The following is an 18,905-nucleotide window of genomic DNA, read 5'->3' as shown; positions in this document are numbered from 1 at the left end:
TATTCTGAAGTTTCATAAAGCACGTAACACTACTGTGCCAACCTAACCCACTTATGGCGTTTTTCACTGGTCGATCTGGAGCGGCCGCCCAAATCCTCGAGCGAGCGCTCGGGTTTCACAAATCCGAATCGCCCAGCGGAGCGCAAAAACGCTCCGCGGCGGATCATACAGGAAGTCTGCGCACACGTCGCACGAACCGGTTCCGAAAACCATGCCCTACTTCCGTTCTGTACGTTTCCACGGCAACCAAACTCGCCGTTCCCCGTATGTAATTTGACCGTGGCAGTCGAATAGTCCGTCATTTCCATGTCGCGCCCGCAAGGATTGTGCATGGACAACGTGCATAGAAGGCTCCGTACAGCACCTGCGTCACTTCGTAATCGCTGTCGTCCGCGCTCTCATCGCTAAACGCGAGCGCTGCAGCAGCACCGAACGCAGCCATTTTGCGAAGCAACACAATGTTGTGCGTACCGACCGGGTACCGATTTCGCTTGAAGACGGAAGTGACGCGAGCTATTTCCGCCCGAATCCGCGCCTCGGCGGCGGAGCAAGTGAGAGCGATCCGGCACGGAGCGAGTTGATCCGAAACGACCAGTGGAACGCGCGAACCCGCTCCAGATCGACCAGTGAAATTCGGATTCGTTGCCGCGGAGCAAGAAATCCTGCTCCGAATCGACCAGTGAAAAACGCCAGTAATAAACCAAGGTCCAAACGCTCAAAGCGTGTTCTTTCAACGTGTACGATGCCGCCGCTTTCTCGTCAGGGCTTCGACGCCACACCGCGACACAAACATCGTCCCAGTCGCTGGCCCAGCGCGCTGTCGCCACTTCGGGCAACAGTACAAAGGCAGAGAGCTTTGCGTTGCACTGTCCCACTGCAGGTTATAGCAATTGCGCTTGGAGCGAAACCAAAACTTCCAAAAAATACTTGTAGGCTAGTTCGCTAGTCAATAGAATGCCAATCCGAAGCCTGTACTTCCCATCATTCCCATGATGGTTGAACGATCGCAGCGCCAGATTTGCCTCTAGGTATACTAATATGAAACTCTATGGGAATGACGGTATATGTGTCTGCGAGGCTCGTGTTGGCTGGTGTTGTAAGAGGCTTCGTCTAAAACGTGGATATGGCTACGCAAATAACGCGTTCTCAAAGTAAAATCTTCATGAAATGTTTCCATTCACACATATTACATCTTTACTCACCCACGATGCATGACCAAGCGAAGAAAAGCAAGAACAGACGACCAGCTGTTTCAAAGCGAGCGCGAACCCTGTCGTCTGTCCTCCAATTTTAGCGGCCCGCTGATACTTTTTACGTAACATGTAGTCGTACACATAGAGTTTCCTACAAAATTACTAGAGGGAACTCTGGCGCTAGTGTCTATGTGAGCTACAATGGGAGCGGTTGTCCCAGCATGGGAATTATGGGAAGTACATGGATTTGCCTAAACTTCGTCCTTTTTGGCTTCAAACGGCTTTGTGACGTAGTAAACTCGTCATTTTCAACAGTTTATTGCGTAATAAGTAATTAAATAAACATCATTAAAATTGCCCGACTGCAGGATTCGAACACAGGGACTCTAGTACAGAAGCCTGATATTGAAACCATTAAGCCACGGATGCATGTATCGACAAGCGAATGAAACGCACTTATGAATTTATCGCGGGCATGCCAGTGCTTTGAGACGCTTGGTGCGTTTCGATTTGGGCACATAAACAAGCTCAATCATTGCAATTAATAGCAATTGTACGCGTTCCCCGGCGTTTTCTACACTTCGAAGAATATAGATTGCGCTGAAATATACGACAATAAGATTTATATAGCGTAATATACAAAGCCACAAGAACGTCTGAATCCACAAGCACGAAGATCAGACAAATCCATGTACTTCCCATCATTCCCATGGTAGGACAACGACTGCAGCGCCAGAGTTCCCTCTAGTAATTTTGTAGGAAACTCTATGGTCGTACACACAATAACAAGTTCTAATAGTTAAACAAAACATGTTTTCGCGTAATACTAAAGCTAAAACAGCTTTTCACGTGCTGCTTTAGTAGAAAGTGAATCATTGTGACAGACGGAACGGTACTTGCCAAGCGCGTCTTCATGGTGTCCTGTCTCTACGAGAACGATGCCAATCCGAATCCACAATATACCGGCATTCCCATGCAGCGCCAGATTTCTCTCTAGGTAATGTAGGGAAAAACTCTATGACAACACCTATGCTAGGGTGGCTACCTCATAGAGTTTCCTACAAAATTACATTTTTTTGTAGGAAACTCTATGCCCTACCCATAGAGTTTCTCACTATAAAACCTAGAGGGTAATCTGGCGCCACCGTCTATGGGAATTTCTTAAGGGGGCACCGTGCCGTCATGGGAATGACGGTATATGTGTCTGCGAGGCTCGTGTTGGCTGGTGTTGTAAAAGGCTTCGTCTAAAACGTGGCTATGGCTACGCAAATAACGCGCTCTCAAAGTAAAATCTTCATAAAAGGCTTCCATTCACACATATTACATCTTTACTCACCCACAATGCATGACCAAGCGAAGAAAAGCAAGAACAGACGGCCAACTGTTTCAAAGCGAGCGCGAACCTTGTCGCCTGTCCTCCAACTTTAGCGGCACGCTGATACTTTTTACGTAACATGTAGTCGTACACACAATAACAAGTTCTCATAGTTAAACAAAACATGTTTTTGCGTAATAATAAAGCTAAAATAGCTTTTCACGTGCTGTTTTAGTAGAAAGTGAATCATTGTGACAGACGGAACGATATTTGTCAAGCGCGTCTTCAAGCTGTCCTGTCTCTACGAGAACGATGCTAATCCGAAGTCACAACATACCGGCATTCCCATGCATACCACTAGGGTGCCTCGATGCGCGCGCCATCGAGGCACCCTACATACCACAGCGCAGCAGCGCCAGATTTCCCTCTAGGTAATGTAGTGAGAAACTCTATGGCCCTACCTATGCATTCAGCCGCCGCTGCCATATCCGCCGGAAGTTGAAAAGGCAACGTGCGCCGCCTCACGGAATTTATGCTGAACTAAGGGAATCGCCGCTAGAATGGGAAAGCGAGCATCACGGCGGGCATCTAGTAAAGGAGGCATTTTGCTTTGGTTATCCGACAGCAGCGCCACGAGATGCGAGGATCGGTGGTGGGTCCACACAGTCACAGGAGTGCAAGAAAGCATGGCCTTTGAGATTAGTGTTGTTAAAGTCGTTCAGGCCAGTTCAGAGGGAGTCAGATTCAGAAGATGTGATAGTGCGAAAGTGTGGATAATTTTTCTATAACCTCTTTTTTGTGTTTTTTTTACCCGATTCATTACACGTTGGACCCACTCACGCGATCGCCCATCTCAAAGGGCAGCGGCTTCATAGCCATCATCATTACACTTTCCTTTTCCTCTTCCCGGCAACTTTACCAAAGCACGCTTTACGGGCAACGCATCTGTGCACGTGGGAATGCGTATGACTAAACACGACATGTGTTCTGTGATGTGACTCTTTCTTTAAAACGCCGAACATCATTTTACTATGGATACACAGCGCAGAAAGCAGTGGCGTAAAGGTCGGCTAGCCAAGCGTCGGCGTACTGCGGATGACAGCGATGAGCACGCTTTTGAGAAGGTCCCCCGTCGAAGCATGGCTAACGACACCCCGAGCGTGCGTGTGCTCCTTCCAGTTAAAACGAAGCACGGTGTTGTGCAGAAGACCCAGGTGCTCGCCAGAAAGGACGACTGGCCTTTGGAATCTGACGAAGCCCACGGGCTGTCTGCTTCGGAGGACGACGTGGAAGATCAGCCGGAGACGCCGCCAGTCGCAGAAGAGTCCCCCGAGCAGGAAACTCTTAGCACAGCAGTCAAGTCGCTGTCCGAGAAGTATCGGCAGCTTCAGCAAGTCAAGCAGAAGATTGGCTCTCTTGCGAGTGCCATTGTAGAAGATCCTCAGGATAAAGTAGGTCATTTCAAGGAGCTTGTCGCCTTCGTTCGCGACGGAGCGCCGGGCATTTCGCACATTGTGCAGAGGCTGGCAGCGCTTACGCTGCTCGAAGTATTCAAAGACGTCGTGCCGGGCTACGCCATCACGGTGCCAACCGCGCATAGTACCGGGCCTAAGCAAAAGCTAAAGAAAGAGACGCGAGCATTGATTAGTTACGAGGAGGCGTTGCTGCGGTACTACGGGCAGTATGTAGGTTGCTTGCGGAAAATATTGGCGCGACATATGAAGAGGCTCAAGTCTCCCCAAAGCGCTATGCGCCTGCGTCTGTCAACAACGCTGGCCCAGGTTGCTGCTCGCTGTGTATGCGGTATGCTTGTGGCGCACCCCCATTTCAACCTGCGCGGACAGCTGATTGAACTGGCCGTCCATTGCCTGGGTAGTGCCGACGACAAGATGTCGTTGACAGCGTCTCAGGCACTCCGCCTGTTGTACCGCCAGGACCGGCTGGGAGAGAGCACACTGGATGCTGTCAAACGTACCAGGGCCCTCCTGAAGGCTAGAGGTCTTCAGGCAAGTGTCGCGAGCTGCTGCTGGCACCACTTTGGCATGGAGTGGATGCTAAACGTGAAACGTCGCCTGTGTTTCGTGGGTTTACCGTGTGTAGTATTTGTTATTTGGTGTGACAACATATATACACTTCAAAGAGAACAAAGGGAAAGCGAGGAGTAGGCTGTCAACTGCCACCAGAAGGGGCACAACGCCTGCCTACTCTTCGGGAAGGAAGCACAGTACGGTCCACTCTTTACAGGGAACAAGCGAGCGCGTGGCCGGCGGCCCGCGCGGCGCTGACGGAGAGATTTGTAAACGCGGCGCATACGCATAGAGTTGCAAGGGCGACGCAGGGCCCCGCTTCGCCTTCTACTTCCCCACCCCTGCACTCGGCAAGCGTTGGAGAGCGCATTCGTTTTTCTGCCGTGCGATTTATCTAGCTGCCACTCTGCCTGCTGCTCGTCGAGTAACAAGCAAGCAGAAAAAAAAAATTATTTGTTGCTGCAGTCTTGCAAGTTCCAACTCGACTAGGTTCTTGCTCATTGAAGCAACATCTACAGAAGCTCCATAGTTCGGATATTTGCGATATGAATTGGATATGCGGTTTTATGAAAATTATTCTGTTGCACCAACATGTGTGCACAAGGAAATAAGGGGTGCGTAGAAAAACACATGAAAGTAAACTTTAGAAGGAAAAAATTTATTCATTATATTATTGTCACACAGGGTATATGGGGTCAGAATTAGCCACACAACTTTAGAAGGATGCAAAGCTGATCTGTTGGCACTTGTCCATGCTCTATAAAACGCAAGAAGAAATAATGCAAACCTGCGCAATGAAAATAGGACCATCTCAGCTGAGGAAATTTATGCAAATAATGGTTGTGAAGCAAACCCTAACTGTGGAATTCTGCAAATGTGTTAAAGCATGTCACTTACACAACCTTGTGTCAGTGCTCACTGATAACCTAGTCACGTTTTTCACATACTGCTTGCTGCAACTGGCTACTTTTCATAACAGAGAAGGGAATTGAAGCCCGATGCAGCGAGCATACCAAGCTTGCCCTTTCAACCATAAAATGCCCACCTATTCAACAAGTGGGAGGCAGGGTTGGTATCAGTTGCTTCACACTGCAAGAAAAAAAAAAGCCATAAGGGCCAGCGCTCACTATCGCGCGCCATGCGCTGGGGCGGAGAAGTAACAGACGATACGGGGCACACACCACCCTTATATGTCTATGCGCATGCTCCACATTTGTAAATCTCACCAGCAGTTAGCGTTCTGCAGACCGCTGGCCACGCACTCACGTGTTCCCTCTAAGAGTGGACCATACAGTCTGTAAACTAGCTTTAAGCATGGCGCTTAATGAGCGGTCTAGTGGCACTAAATGGAATCAATGCATGTGTGCTTAACTGCATGCTAAAAAGAAAGCTTTAATGGTTATTCGCTACTTTTATTTAGGAATGCTTTTCTCGTTTCCACAGGCAATTGGGAAGTCAGAGCAAGCGGTGCGCTGAAAGGTGTCTGTCAGTTTGTAACCAAATCAAAAAACTTCTGTGAGAAAATGTAATGGGTGTCGGGCACACTTGTCTGTTGCGGAAACCTAGCGCTATAGCTGGCTCTCTACAGTACTGAAGTGGCCTTGTGATTCAAATTTGTCTTGATGAGAGCATAAATACAGCTCATATTACCCTGTAACAACTTGTGTAGCATACATGTGCCTCAAGCTTCACACAGAATGTCATTTTAGTCATTGTGCTTGGAGGAAGAAACATTGCAGACAGTCACTGAAAGAGTGAGAACTGGCTTGCAGATGGCATGATGCTGATTCATTTTAAACGGTAGCCACAAACAAAGCAATAGTACCTGAACATGGTGTGCGTGATTCCATCAGTGCACTTTATTTACTGTTGTGGATAACCTGCCTTCATTGTGATAGATATATGGCCAGAATGTCTCTGGCATCCGTGCCAGGACCCCCACATCCTTTCGCGCTGTCATCTTTTTTGCTGTACTAGTGCCCAAACTTGGTGGCCACAAAGACAAATACAAACCGCCTAATGTATGCAAAGCTGCTGAAACACTCCAGTCCACTCAATACTGTTGTAACTTCTGAACTTCTGCCAAGATAACCAGTAGACAAGAAACTCCCCACTTCCCCCCACCCCAACAGCTAGTGCTGTAAATAGCATAAGGGTATGGTCAGAAAATCTTCGTACCTTACCTACTAATATTCCAAACTCATTTCAAGCTGATGTAGTGATAACATTAGACTCGACAGCATTATACGAGTGGTTAGCTTGGTTAAACAGTTTCTTCATGCAAATGGTACTATACAGTCTTTTTCCAATCAGTCATCACTTTGAGCTCCATCATGGTTATTCCGCTAGTGTTTGCACTTGGAAACTCATGCAAAACACCCACATCTTTGAAACTGTTCGCAAGTTGTGACTGAGAATATTGTGGCCTAAAGTTTTCTCATCTTTAGTGTCTGTGAAGCTGTACAGCACTGTTTTAAATTTGTGCAGCACTCTGAAATGTGATTTGTGTTGCAGGTGCACCCCCGTGTCTTGGAGCCATTCCTGTCCCTGCGTCTAAGGCAGCCCAAGGCCGCAGACCAGGGTCACAACATTGATCTCAAGAAAGTGCGCGAGGGGCTGCGAAAAATGTCACGGAAGGAGCACCGCCAACACAAGCGCATGCGGCGTCTTGAGGCCCAGCTCCGTGAGACAGAGGCAGAGGAAAGCGACATCCGTAAGGATCGCCTTCAAGGACAGATACTGCAGCAGCTGCTATGGACGTATGCCCATGTTCTCAAACAGGTGCCTCAGAGGCCAGAGCTAAAGCCCCTGCTTCGTCCAGTGTTCAAAGGTCTCTCCCAGTATGCGCACCTGGTCAATCTTGACTTCCTGGAGGACATTCTAGATGCACTAGGCACTCTGCTCAACTTGCTAGGATCCCGGGATGCTCCCTGCTGCTTGAAGGCGGCATTTGCACTTCTGTCAGGGCAAGGTCAAGCCCTCACTGTCGACCCTCAGCAATTCTATGTAGCATTGTTCAGGTGTTTGCTGGAAAGCCCTCCTGCCAGTGCTCGCACATTGCTACTGTGCTGGCGGCTGATGGTGGTGAACCGCTGCAGAAGTCTGTCAGTGTACCGCCTTAAAGCATTGTGCAAACGGTTTACCACAGTATGTCTTAATCATGCTCACTCACTTGGCCTAACCCTATCACTTGGCACATTGCTCAGGAGTGAACCGCGGCTGCAGGGACTGCTTGAGGTAGCAGACTCGCAAACCATCTTTCGCCCCTTGCTCGGAGACCCTGACCATGCTGGCTGTGCTCCACTTTGGGAGCTGCACATGCTGCGAAAGCATTATGACCCCTCAACGGCTGCCATTGCCAAGGCCGTTGCCTCAGTCAATCGCATTCCACCGATGCTGGCCAGCCTTGACCCTGTCCGTGTGGCGGGCAAGCGCATTGATCCACTTGTGGCATTCCCAGGTTGTGGGCCACGAGCTAACGTACAGCGCAGATCTGCTAAAGATAGGATCAATAAACGTAAACAAAGGCCTGCTAAAGGTGCTCTGCATAACAAAGACAACAAATAAAGGTGCATTCTTGTGTTTAATCTGTGTAGTCATTCATGAGAAAATGGTAGATAAATGCTGCACTCTTGCGTTCATCAGTGTCTCTCCGTGTGTCCCATGAGGATGTGCCAAGTTCTGTTGAGGGCTGGCCTTTGGGCCTCAATAGAACAGGGCCAAATACATTTGCTGCAAAATAAAGGTAGGAGATGTTATGGTCAAGTAAATCTTCATTTGTCAGTCTTACAAATACTGTCCACCTGATTCCCAACAGTTCATAGCTACAAATGTACAGGGGCCTCCATCACATGAACATTTGCCCACATGCTCATTGCTCCTGACAGCATCGAAGACCATGGTCACTGATAATCAAAGGCTGTCGGTGCTCAAGAAGAGTGGTCAAGATCCCTATCTCACCTGAAAATTCACTTTTGCCACTCTACAACTAAGCAGCAGCCAATTTCGCAAAATAAATGTGCTCACATTTTGTTAAGAAACGTTTTTAAGGTGAAGGCTTCTTTGAAAACCCTCCCGGACTTTCCTGGTCATGGCTACTGGCTGGGTAGGGGCGGCTGCTGCTGTTTTGCCATATAGCTTGCACGCAGGACAGCACTGCCAGCCTGGTGTCCAGGCTGCTGGCCTTATTTTCTACAGAATTACTCGGTGATAAAACAGTACCTGTCATCAAGAGCACAATTCCTTTAATAAAGCAAAACTTTCTAGGCCTACTTTCCTAACCATAAGGCCACAACTGCACATGTACTTCTATCATGCCAATTAACACCGATAATCAGCATGTTTTGTTGATTTAACATAAAATTAATTACACTGCAATATAAGAGTTGTCCCATTGCATAGCATGAGTGCACAAGAGCACATGCATGCGTGCCAGTTTCCTTTATGCTGCAGATTCAGGAATTAAATGGGCAAATTTATAGCATTTCATTAACCACTTCACGAAAGCTTTGCTTCACATAGGTTCTAATATGTGTGTTCAATCAACACAATTTGTTTTTTATACTGTTGAAAGTGCTTGTGTCAAGTATGACCTGTTGTAGTAGTACCACCGAATGTTGAAGGCCAGCCTCTATAATGAGCACTGAATTGAATCGTAAAATATAGCATTATTTAAATGTGCTCCAAATTTCAAGGCATCAACGTGACAAAGGGATACCTTACTTTAAAGAAGTATGTGGTACACGGCAGCCCAGCTGTGTATGTTTCTCGAGCCGTGCTTTCACAGTTGGAAAAAGTAGGAGATGGTATGTGACATATATTATGTATATTACTTTCTTATAGTATACACTTAGATCTCGTTATAACAAAGTGACATCTGACATAACAATGCTTTCGCTATAACTATGGGTTCTGTATTCTATAATTAATCCAATAAAGTTCAAAGAACACTCCCCAGTTAAAATTTAAAAAAAAAAAACGATTTGAATGTATCAGAAAACCTCAATTTTGGGGCCTTCACTTGTGACACGTAATCATACCGTAACAACATTAATAAAGAAGAGCGAGATGCTGAAGGCATTTGTCATGACAATGAGCTCCTGGCACAAGCTGCCCATCAAGCTGAAGTTGAAATGATATTGAAAGCATATTTAGCACCAACGAACAAGGACAGAAGGGAGACTACACCATAATGTGCTAACTTCAACAATTTTATTTTCAGGAAACGACCACCTATTTAACCCATTCACAGTGGCGCCACATCATACAAATTTTTAATCATTCAAAAAAGCCGCCTCCTTATCTAACAAGTCGACTGACTGAAGGAGCGCCAACACACATATCACTATTCCGGCAGATAGCCTGAGCCTCAATAATCTCTTGCACATCTTTATCTTTGTGCTTCGCAAGAGCACGGCAGGACCCATATGCCGGTTCAAAGCCGCATTCCTGACAGTGAGTTGACAGATGACCGTATTGCTTATTTCTCACGTTTAGTCTATGTTCACGTAACCAGTCATTAAGATGCCTTCCTGTCTGTCTGATGTATTTTTTCTCAAAGGACAGTGGAAGCTCGTAAACAACAGCTTCTATGCAACCCACTGGTGCTTTATGATGATTTGTAGAGCATCCAACAGCTGGCTTATGGTACGGGTCGGTTAACCGACATATTTTCGCAAGTTTTTCTGGCGCTGAAAAGACCACTTTTGTGTTCACACAGCTAGCCATATTCTTAAGCCTATGTGCCATTCTATGCAGATAGGGCACTACTGCTTCCTTGAGGGCACTTCCCTCTGCATTCCGTCCATTGATTTACAAATCATCGTAAAGCACCAGTGGGTTTCGTAGAAGCTGTTGTTTACGAGCTTCCGTTGTCCTGTGGGAAAAAATACATAGGACAGACAGGAAGGTGTCTTAATGACCGGTTACGAGAACATAATCTAAACGTGGAGAAATACGCAATACGGTCACCTGTCAGGAATGCGGCTGTGCACTGGCGTATGGGTCCTGCCGTGTTCTTGCGAAGCACAAAGATGTCCGAGAGATTATTGAGGCTCAGGCTATCTGTCGGAATAGTGATACGGGTGTTAGCGCCCCTTTGGTCGACTTGTTAGATAAGGAGACGGATTTTTTGAATGGTTAAAAACTTGGATGATGCGGCGCCACTGTGCATGGGTTGAATAGGTGGTCGTTTCCTGAAAATAAGGTTGTTGAAGTTAGCGCATTGTGGTGTTGTCTCCCTTTTGTCTTTGTTCGCTAGCGCTAAATATGCTTTCAATGTCAGTTTACCAAAACGCCCAAGAAATGGCAATGCTGAAATGATAAATTAGGACTGCATTCAACAACAAGAACTAGAAGTTGGGTCTACTCTTTTGCATGACATGTGCCATCTGCAACGCTGTGCACCTGCAGGCACTGCTAAGTCAACAGAATGGTGCATCAGCAACAACTTTCATTATAGACACTGACTGCATGGTTGACATTGCAGATAAGAAAGTCCTGAGAAGTTATGAACTGCTTCCGAAAGTACTGCACTGTTGTAGATAAAGTGTAGCCATACAATGCAACAAAACATTCCTTATGACTTAGAGTAAAACAGTCTGTCATTCTGGTACTGCATTCAGGGTGTGAACCCAAACATGAAGGAGGAATTGTCGGCAGTTGTTGACACGTATGACCAGTAGTTTCTTGCTGGCACGGGAGCTTTCAGAATATCAAGCATGTGCTGCTGAAGAAAGCGCTGAGCCCTCAAGCTTTCTACAGGATGCATGCCTGAGAATGTGTTTGGACTAATGGCTTTATCTGCATCTAGTGTCAACATTGAAAGGGTGTTCTTGACATTTCATTTTGTAAATACAAAATAATGTGCGGCAATGATCAATTTGAACGCTGGCAAATATGTAGTACAGTATTCATACATTAAAAAAACTTGTAACAACAATAAACCTTGCTGCTATTGTAAATTTTGACTGTAAATTAATATGTTTCTCAAGCTGCTTTCTTTCTCTTCTTCTCCTTATTTTTAAATAAAGGATGCTATGGGGGTTTGTGAGATGCTGAAAGGTGAACAACGCTAAAAAGGCTGGAAATTTCTGTATTTTATTACACTGTAAGAAAAAGCTCCGATCAATTCCCATTTTTATGGAAAAAATGAACTCGTAGAAAACACTAATCTTGTCCCAAAACAAAAACTCTGACAATGCAGAACTATAGCTATCTCTGATATTTTGTTATTACCTAATGCTGACACACTGACACTAGTGAAAAAAAAAATTGCGATCTGGGGCGCTAAGCTGGAAGGCTTGAGTTCGGACCACTTGCGAGTTCTAGCAAGATTGTAAAATGACAGTCAGCGAGTAAGATAGTGTGGAGCATGTGAAAGCAGCAGTTCATAAAAAAAAGGTTACAGGAATGCACTTGTGGTGCCACAAATGCATTATGAAGGCAGATCCGCCGTGGTTGCTCAGTGGCTGTGGTGTTGGGCTGCTGAGCACGAGGTTGCAGGATCGAATCCCGACCACGGTGGCCGCATTCCGATTGGTGCGAAATGCGAAAACACCCATGTACTTAGATTTAGGTGCAGGTAAAGAACCCCAGGTGGTTGAAATTTCCGGAGTCCCCCACTACGGTGTGCCTCATAATCAGAAAGTGGTTTTGGCACGTAAAACCCTATAACTTAATTTTAAATTAGAGCAGCAGCTGGGGCTCATTCTGATTTCCCTATTGAAATACTGTCATCAGACAACCACTGTACCAATTTGAACAAAATTAGTTGCATTTAAGAGATAAAGTTATGTGTTATCTAAATCGGGAAGCACACTTTCAATTTATGACTTTACATTTTCTAAAAAAATTGCCAAAAACAGGTCAGTTAAAAAACATACATGCACTAAATTTGTAAACCAAAAAGAGACAGCGTAATTTTGTAAACAGCATCTGTTAGAGAATTTGAAGTGGACAAATTCGATATATTAAACTACAGTGTATATAAAACTGTTCCAATGTTTACAAGCATTTTGCGAAAGTCATAGTACAAAATAGTGGTTCAGTTCAGAGAGGTGTACTGTCATACATCACGTTTGTACACCTTTGACATATTATTAGGTGTAGTTTAAAGATTTGTGATATCATTTTTGAATGCTGAGTTACAGAGTTGTAAACTTGACACTAGATTTTTTCTTGTATTTTGAAAATTTGAAAAATTATTAGTATACAAATACTGGCGGCATAAATGAGAAATATAGTTGCTACACTTACTAGAGATGAACTTTTCTTTGAAATGCAATGAACCTCATTGAAATTGGTGCTATGGTTGCCAAAAAAAAATGGAGCTTCCAAGCTACAGCTTTGCCACACCGGCCATACTTTTAGCAGAGGGATGGCACATTCAAAAGTTCGACTGAGTCAGCACGGCCAGCAATGCGGCATGTATACGTGAATGCTTTATTATCTGCAGACTGCACAAAGCACCTAATGCCTGGACTTTCGTGGGTGGATCTGCTCTTTTGAGTGAATTCTATCATTCCACCTTGAGAAAGGAAATCTGCACTCCTGAAGGCAAGTAGGCACGCAGGGCACCGCACACTGCGTTGTGCAGGTGTGCATACCGAGTCATTGCGACCGTTGCGTTCCATAATGGCACAAACATCATTTTCATTAAATGCAAGTTATTGTAAAAACATTCATACTATAATTCAAGCAATCTAAAATATGTTCAAAAAACTTTCATAAAGCTTGTAATAGAAATTACATAAAATATTTCTTGTTAATGCTTCTTGAGTGGCATATGCACTCAGCGGAATGATAAACAAATGAAAGAAGGCACCCCACGCTTTCACCACGTGAGCCTGTCACCAATTGCCCATGACGTGATGTCGAATTGATGTTGATTTGATCTTGAATTGACGAGACATGTCGAACTCGACATGTCCCGGGGTTATTTTTCTTGCCTTCATACATTCATCACAGAGTATTTCCAGAGCTCACAAAGATCACAACCTTCTCAAAACTCGGGCACTCTTGCATAGCGCACCTGGCTTATGTAAAAGAAACGTGAATGTTTTTAAGCCTCTGACAATCCAGGAAAGGGTCTCACGGCATGTGAAACACAGAATTACAAACATGCCATGCATCTTCACTAATCTGCAATCATGTAACCTGTATTAACAAGGAACCAGCATGTTGGTTTTCTGCTGAGTATTTGACATTTTTGCTACCGAAATGCATACTTTGAGTTGCAAGCAACGAATATTATGAGGATCAGTCAAATGAAAACTGCAAATGTGTAACAAAAATGCGAAAGGTGACACCTGTAGCACGTACATTGGCAGACGTGTTCCTAACAGTGCACCAGATGTTCACTAGGTGGCAGCACCACACAGGTGCAGAAATCCTGGCACAAGAACAGTGTAAAACTGGCCGCCCTACTACCAACATTAATAGCAGAAGAATGCTCACTGAAATAAGACATGGGCGACGAAAAGTTATATTTACTTCATTAAATCTAATAATTTGTTATAGTATTGATGTTTGTTATATTGAGGTTTGACTAATTAAAATATTTGTAACTTGTGTTTCTCTTTTCAATGCTTTGCTTTCCTCTTTTAAAGCATCATTTTGTACACGAACAACAGGAGGTGACCCTGACAGTTCTCACCATGGACTTCCATCAGAAGTTTTATGCTCGATGCAGTTATGGTAATTTTATTATATACAAAATAAACTTCTTTAAAGTAGAAGAAAAAAAAATCACCGCCCAAGCACTCCGTACAGATGGTTAACCAGTGAAGCTGAAACATGTGGCCCCGGTGTTTATCACTAGGTTAATCCCAACGGTTCATTAAACGACGGCTTGGTAGGCTGCCGGATCCACGGCACGCAGTTGCTGCTTGTACTCGGCTGCATGAGTCTCTTCTTGTGCCTGGGCTGCAGCATTGGCACGGCATAGGTGAGCTCATTCCCGGTTCTGCTCGCTGCATTGCTGATCGAAAGCTGCCTGCTCCTCAGGAGTATGTATTATGCGTGGCCTACCCATTTCGGAGCCGGAGAGAAACTGCTGCGCGTGCCCTCGGCTGCGACGGAGAGCAACGACACCACTACTGGCGCAGCCAATCACGCGCCTCTCTTTCTTTCTCTTATTTTTTTTTCACACATGCGTGCGGTTGCGCCGGAGGAGTTTTCGGCTTACAGGTGACAGGCTAGCCAGGTAACAGGCTAGCCATATACGGCATCGCTGTAAAAGCTTCAGAAGCTGCTCAATGCAAATTAATCGTGCAACAGTGCCAATATTGTTTTGTTTTCCTTTCTTTAAGATGGCTCGCTTGTTCACTGCTGCCTATGAAATCATTTCTCGTGACTGAAGGCACTTTCTACTAGTAATAGAATGTAAACAATTGTATCTGCTTTACAAGCATTCTTGTGAGGGCTTGCACTAGCCTTGGTACCATCTAGGCCTGACTGAGCCCTTGTGGGAATCCATTAGAGCTGTTCCAAGTGCTACCATTTATCCACTGGCACCAATCAGACCAGCTTGAGAGCCACTTTCAACTCGTCCAACCACTACTGCTCCTGAAGACCTACCCAGAAGCTTTGCATCCAGCTTGTTCTCGGCGGAGTGTGCGAGAAGCTCTTTCAGAAAGCAGACCAGGTAGAGAAACGTATGCCTGTGCACTTCTGGCACCATCTGGGAAACAACCTGCATAGATAAGGGGGGGGGGGGCTTCAACACACGCTATGGAGAAACTGAAAGTAGTAACGATGAAAAGTACAGGCAATGCACCGACAGTCACTGGTTTGTTTTCTTCCTTCACAGCAGGATTTGACTGCAAGATGCATTAAAGATGAATGAAGTGGCAAACTTGAAATCCTTTTCAAAATGTGGTTGAAGAATGTGGCTCTTTTTGTTTCACCTTTAACTCTGTATTTGTGATTATGGCACTTAACAGTTGTTATTTTTATTTGTCATAGCACATGTGCCCAAAAAGTGGCTCGTGGCACAGTGAGCCAATGCTGAGTATCATCTTGCACAGTGCACAGTACTTGCCAAGCTCCTTTGCAGCTTTCTCATAGCCTTACAGCACAGAAAAGCATTGAAATGACAGTACATGACTTTAGAGATTGCAGCAGCACGTGCTGTCACATGTTAAAAATGTAAAGCAGGATAAATTGTTCATTCGGCTGCTAACACAGCAGAGCAGTATGAATTGCGCCCAACAAATACTATTCACAAAAACGAAATGTGAACCAGTTGCGTTCAATGCATAATTTCCAAACCCTGAATATATTTACCAGAATTGTATTGGAATGGTATGTGGCCACCATTGCTTACATGCTAAAATTGCTCAGCGACTCATATAACAACAAACAATTTGTACTTCCTGTGTGTGGAAAACATTAACTTAAAGGAAAAAACAACCACTCAGAACATCAATCGAGATAACCTCGCTGATGGAATGATTCCCTATGGGAGTGGCTAAAGTAAGCTATATTTTTCTCATTAAACGTGGATTTATATTTTTAATTCATCACCAAGAATGGCAAAAAATTACCTTTGGCACACCACGCAGCAAAAACATGAAGCTGCATAAAAGGTCCACCATGTAACCTTCTACTAGTGTACACTGTTCCTGATATTTTTATTAGTATTGAAATGCAGTATACTTTCTACTATTATAAGTTTTTTCTGACATACGATGTGCAGATAAGCTTTCATTTGTAGTGAGCAGAAAAGTGATGCAGCCTTTGCCTGCATTTTTGATGAGTTGGCTTGGCTCGTCAATCGACAAACAACAACGATGGGGGCCAGCCAGCCATGACATAGGCGTGTACGTGGGGAAAAAACACGGTACAAATATAAGAAATGTCTGCACAATAACACGAACTTATTGCACCAGCTTCTTATTTCCAAAAGCGGTTGAAAAGGTCAAAATGCAGTTACACTCACTCCTGTGAAAGCAGAATGATGGGCAGCTTTCACAATTTGCGAGGCGGGCTATCGACACCGCTCTCACTTCTCAGCATTGCTGGAGGAGGGACTCTTACTTTTTTAAAGGCTGCTCAGATCAAAACATTCTGCTAACTAAATATCCACCCGCTTTTGGAAGTAACCGCTGCAGCTGTAAACACTACTGAGGAAAAAAAACTAGGTCCTTAAGAATTGTTTGTCAGTCCCTTTAAGAACAGTACTCAGAGATTCATGATTCATGAGAGTACTGACGAACATAAGGGGCAAGACGCGGATGTCGGTCCCTTGTTCATCGGTGTAACACTGAGCGCAATACAATGACGAACGTCCACTAACTAGCCTCGTTCATTGCAGTACTCAGAGAAATATTCACTGGCTGGAAAGTTCAATCTTAAATGAATAACCAGCTAATAATCATCACAACAATTTTAAGGACTGTGTGCAGGTTCCATGGTTGGTAAAATTAAATCACAGTGTTAAACCTCCCAAACCAGCTCACATGCTACGTGAAACATTGTACTGTAGGGTTCCAGATTCATTTCAACTACCTCGAATACATTAAGAGGAAGCCTTAGTTTAGGGTTAACTCCGATGCCACCAATTCAAATACAGTAAAATGTAGTTAATTCAACCCTCGTTAATTCACAAAATTGGATAATTCGGACTCATCCTCTGGTCCCAGCAGGCGTATGCATTATTCAATGCAATGAAACTCTCGTTAATTTGGACATATTTGGCCACACATCAGTTAGTACAGACAACTTTCGAAGCTCGGCAAGCAAGGAGCACCGTAAATTTGCGACACAAGAAAGCAAAAATGCTAGCATCCAACCCATAGAGTTTTATACTACTATAACTAGAGGGAAATTTGGCGCTGCGATCATTCAACTATCATGGAGATGACAGGAAGTAGAGGCTACGGATTGGTATTCTGTTGATTGGCAAACTAGTCTACAGGTATTTTTTTGGCAGTTTTGGTTTCGCTCCAAGCGCAATTGCTACAACTCACATTTGGGAAGTGCGGCACAAATCTCTTTGACTTTGCTCTTGCTGTAAGTGGTGATAGCACGCTGGACTAGCAGCTGGGTCGATGTTTGTGTCGCGGTGTGGTGACAAAGCCTTGACAAGAAAGTGACGGCATTGTAAACGTTGAGAGAACATGTTTTGATTGTTTTGACCTTGATTTGATAAGTGTTGTAGGTTGGCGCCTGCTTTATCAAACTTCAGAAGAGCAAGAAGAACGTACTACAGATACAAGCACACTACTACGTACATGTTCGAAGCTTAGAACCTTTAAAGCACATAGAAAACATGGCGTGTCTACTAATAAGCTTGAGTGTGGCTTTCATTAAAATATGTCACAATTCTGCATCTACTGATGCTTTCTTTTGGGATGACTGATCGGGCCGGCATTTACCGGCACCCCGGTTATGTGCCCAACGCATTACATGGCTTGCCCAGCTCGATTGTTTTCTCTAAATGTCAAATAGAATTAGATTCCCCATTTGCTCTCTAATCCACACTGCTCTCTTCCTGTCTCCTACCGTTGCATGCAACATTTTTCGTTCGGTCGCTCTTAGCGCGGTCAGTATGAATAGGTAACTTAATGCTTTGATACAGCTGTTTGGCTTCTTGTACATGCTTATATTTGTAGTGCGAGCCTTGAAGCTGTAAAGCTTAGCTGCACACATTTGCTGGAATTTTAATAACCTGCCAGTAACATTTTTCTACTAGTGATATGGAAAGACAGCCAACTGCTTGCATAACGAATTTTGTTTACTATGTAGACAGTCGCACTTCTAGTGGCTTGACAATCAGATTGAGGGTTTCATTACTCATTGCTCATTTATGTGCTCATTGAAATGTGTGTTTCAGGACATTTGAGAACACCACTTAAACGTGTTAGGAAAAGTTGCTGCTTCCTGGCTGTAGTCTACTGTCGTAACACAGGTAAATGCAAAGCCACGCCATAACAGCTGCTGATGCACGCCTCAGAAGAACTGGTCCATCAACATAAAATATAATTAAGCGTACTCGTAGGAGGCCACAAGTGTCCTAGCTAGCACTGCAGCAGATGTGCTTAAAAGTACTTGAAGACATTCGCAATCGCGACAGCCAACGCAGCCTTTCGAAACAGCGAGAGAGTTCACAAGTGCCTATCGTCTGCAACAAAAGCCTTGCGTTCGCAGTGAGCAGGTGTCGTAGCAGACAACACTTGTAACATTTTTCTCAAAGTCACAACATTTTCTCACAATACAAAACTTTTGTTTCCATAAGTATATGATGAGTACTTTTATATAAGCACTTGCACAGCTGTTATTGCTGCTGTAAAAATACATAAATTATTATTCACTGGCACTAAATCGGGAACAGAACTGAAGAACAATGCATACCCTGGTGTGCCCCGG

The 18,905-nt window shown here is 44.7% G+C and overlaps 2 protein-coding genes across 2 annotated transcripts in view; one reads left to right on the top strand and one right to left on the bottom strand.

The window, feature by feature from the left end:
• Positions 1-3,398: 3,398 nt before the first annotated feature.
• On the top strand, positions 3,399-8,122 carry Noc3 (Nucleolar complex protein 3). The gene is made up of 2 exons (XM_075696973.1): positions 3,399-4,514; positions 7,050-8,122. Exons 1-2 carry the CDS (start codon positions 3,540-3,542, stop codon positions 8,100-8,102), a joined length of 2,028 nt encoding a protein of 675 aa, XP_075553088.1. The 5' UTR covers positions 3,399-3,539; the 3' UTR covers positions 8,103-8,122.
• Ocrl (Oculocerebrorenal syndrome of Lowe) overlaps positions 8,100-18,905 on the bottom strand; it is a 68,288-nt gene continuing 57,482 nt past the window's right edge. The window contains exons 20-21 of the mRNA XM_075696989.1: positions 15,114-15,228; positions 8,100-8,267 (exon numbers count right to left, since the gene is read on the bottom strand). Coding sequence (XP_075553104.1) covers positions 8,119-8,267; positions 15,114-15,228 — 264 coding nt within the window. The 3' untranslated portion in view covers positions 8,100-8,118. The remainder of the gene's footprint in view (positions 8,268-15,113; positions 15,229-18,905) is intronic.

Source organism: Dermacentor variabilis, chromosome 6, assembly GCF_050947875.1.
Source record: "Dermacentor variabilis isolate Ectoservices chromosome 6, ASM5094787v1, whole genome shotgun sequence".
Taxonomy (NCBI): Eukaryota; Metazoa; Arthropoda; class Arachnida; order Ixodida; family Ixodidae; genus Dermacentor; species Dermacentor variabilis.
Note: the sequence above shows the minus strand (reverse complement) of the source record. Positions and strands in the feature narration are given on the sequence as shown.

What these genes read in the sequence shown, in the direction of transcription:
- Noc3 (XM_075696973.1), top strand. Translation starts at nt 3,540, where the DNA reads ATGGATACACAGCGCAGAAAGCAGTGGCGTAAAGGTCGGCTAGCCAAG. An exon ending in TGAAGGCTAGAGGTCTTCAG is followed by an intron (nt 4,515 to 7,049) that starts GCAAGTGTCGCG and finishes TTTGTGTTGCAG; the next exon opens with GTGCACCCCCGTGTCTTGGA.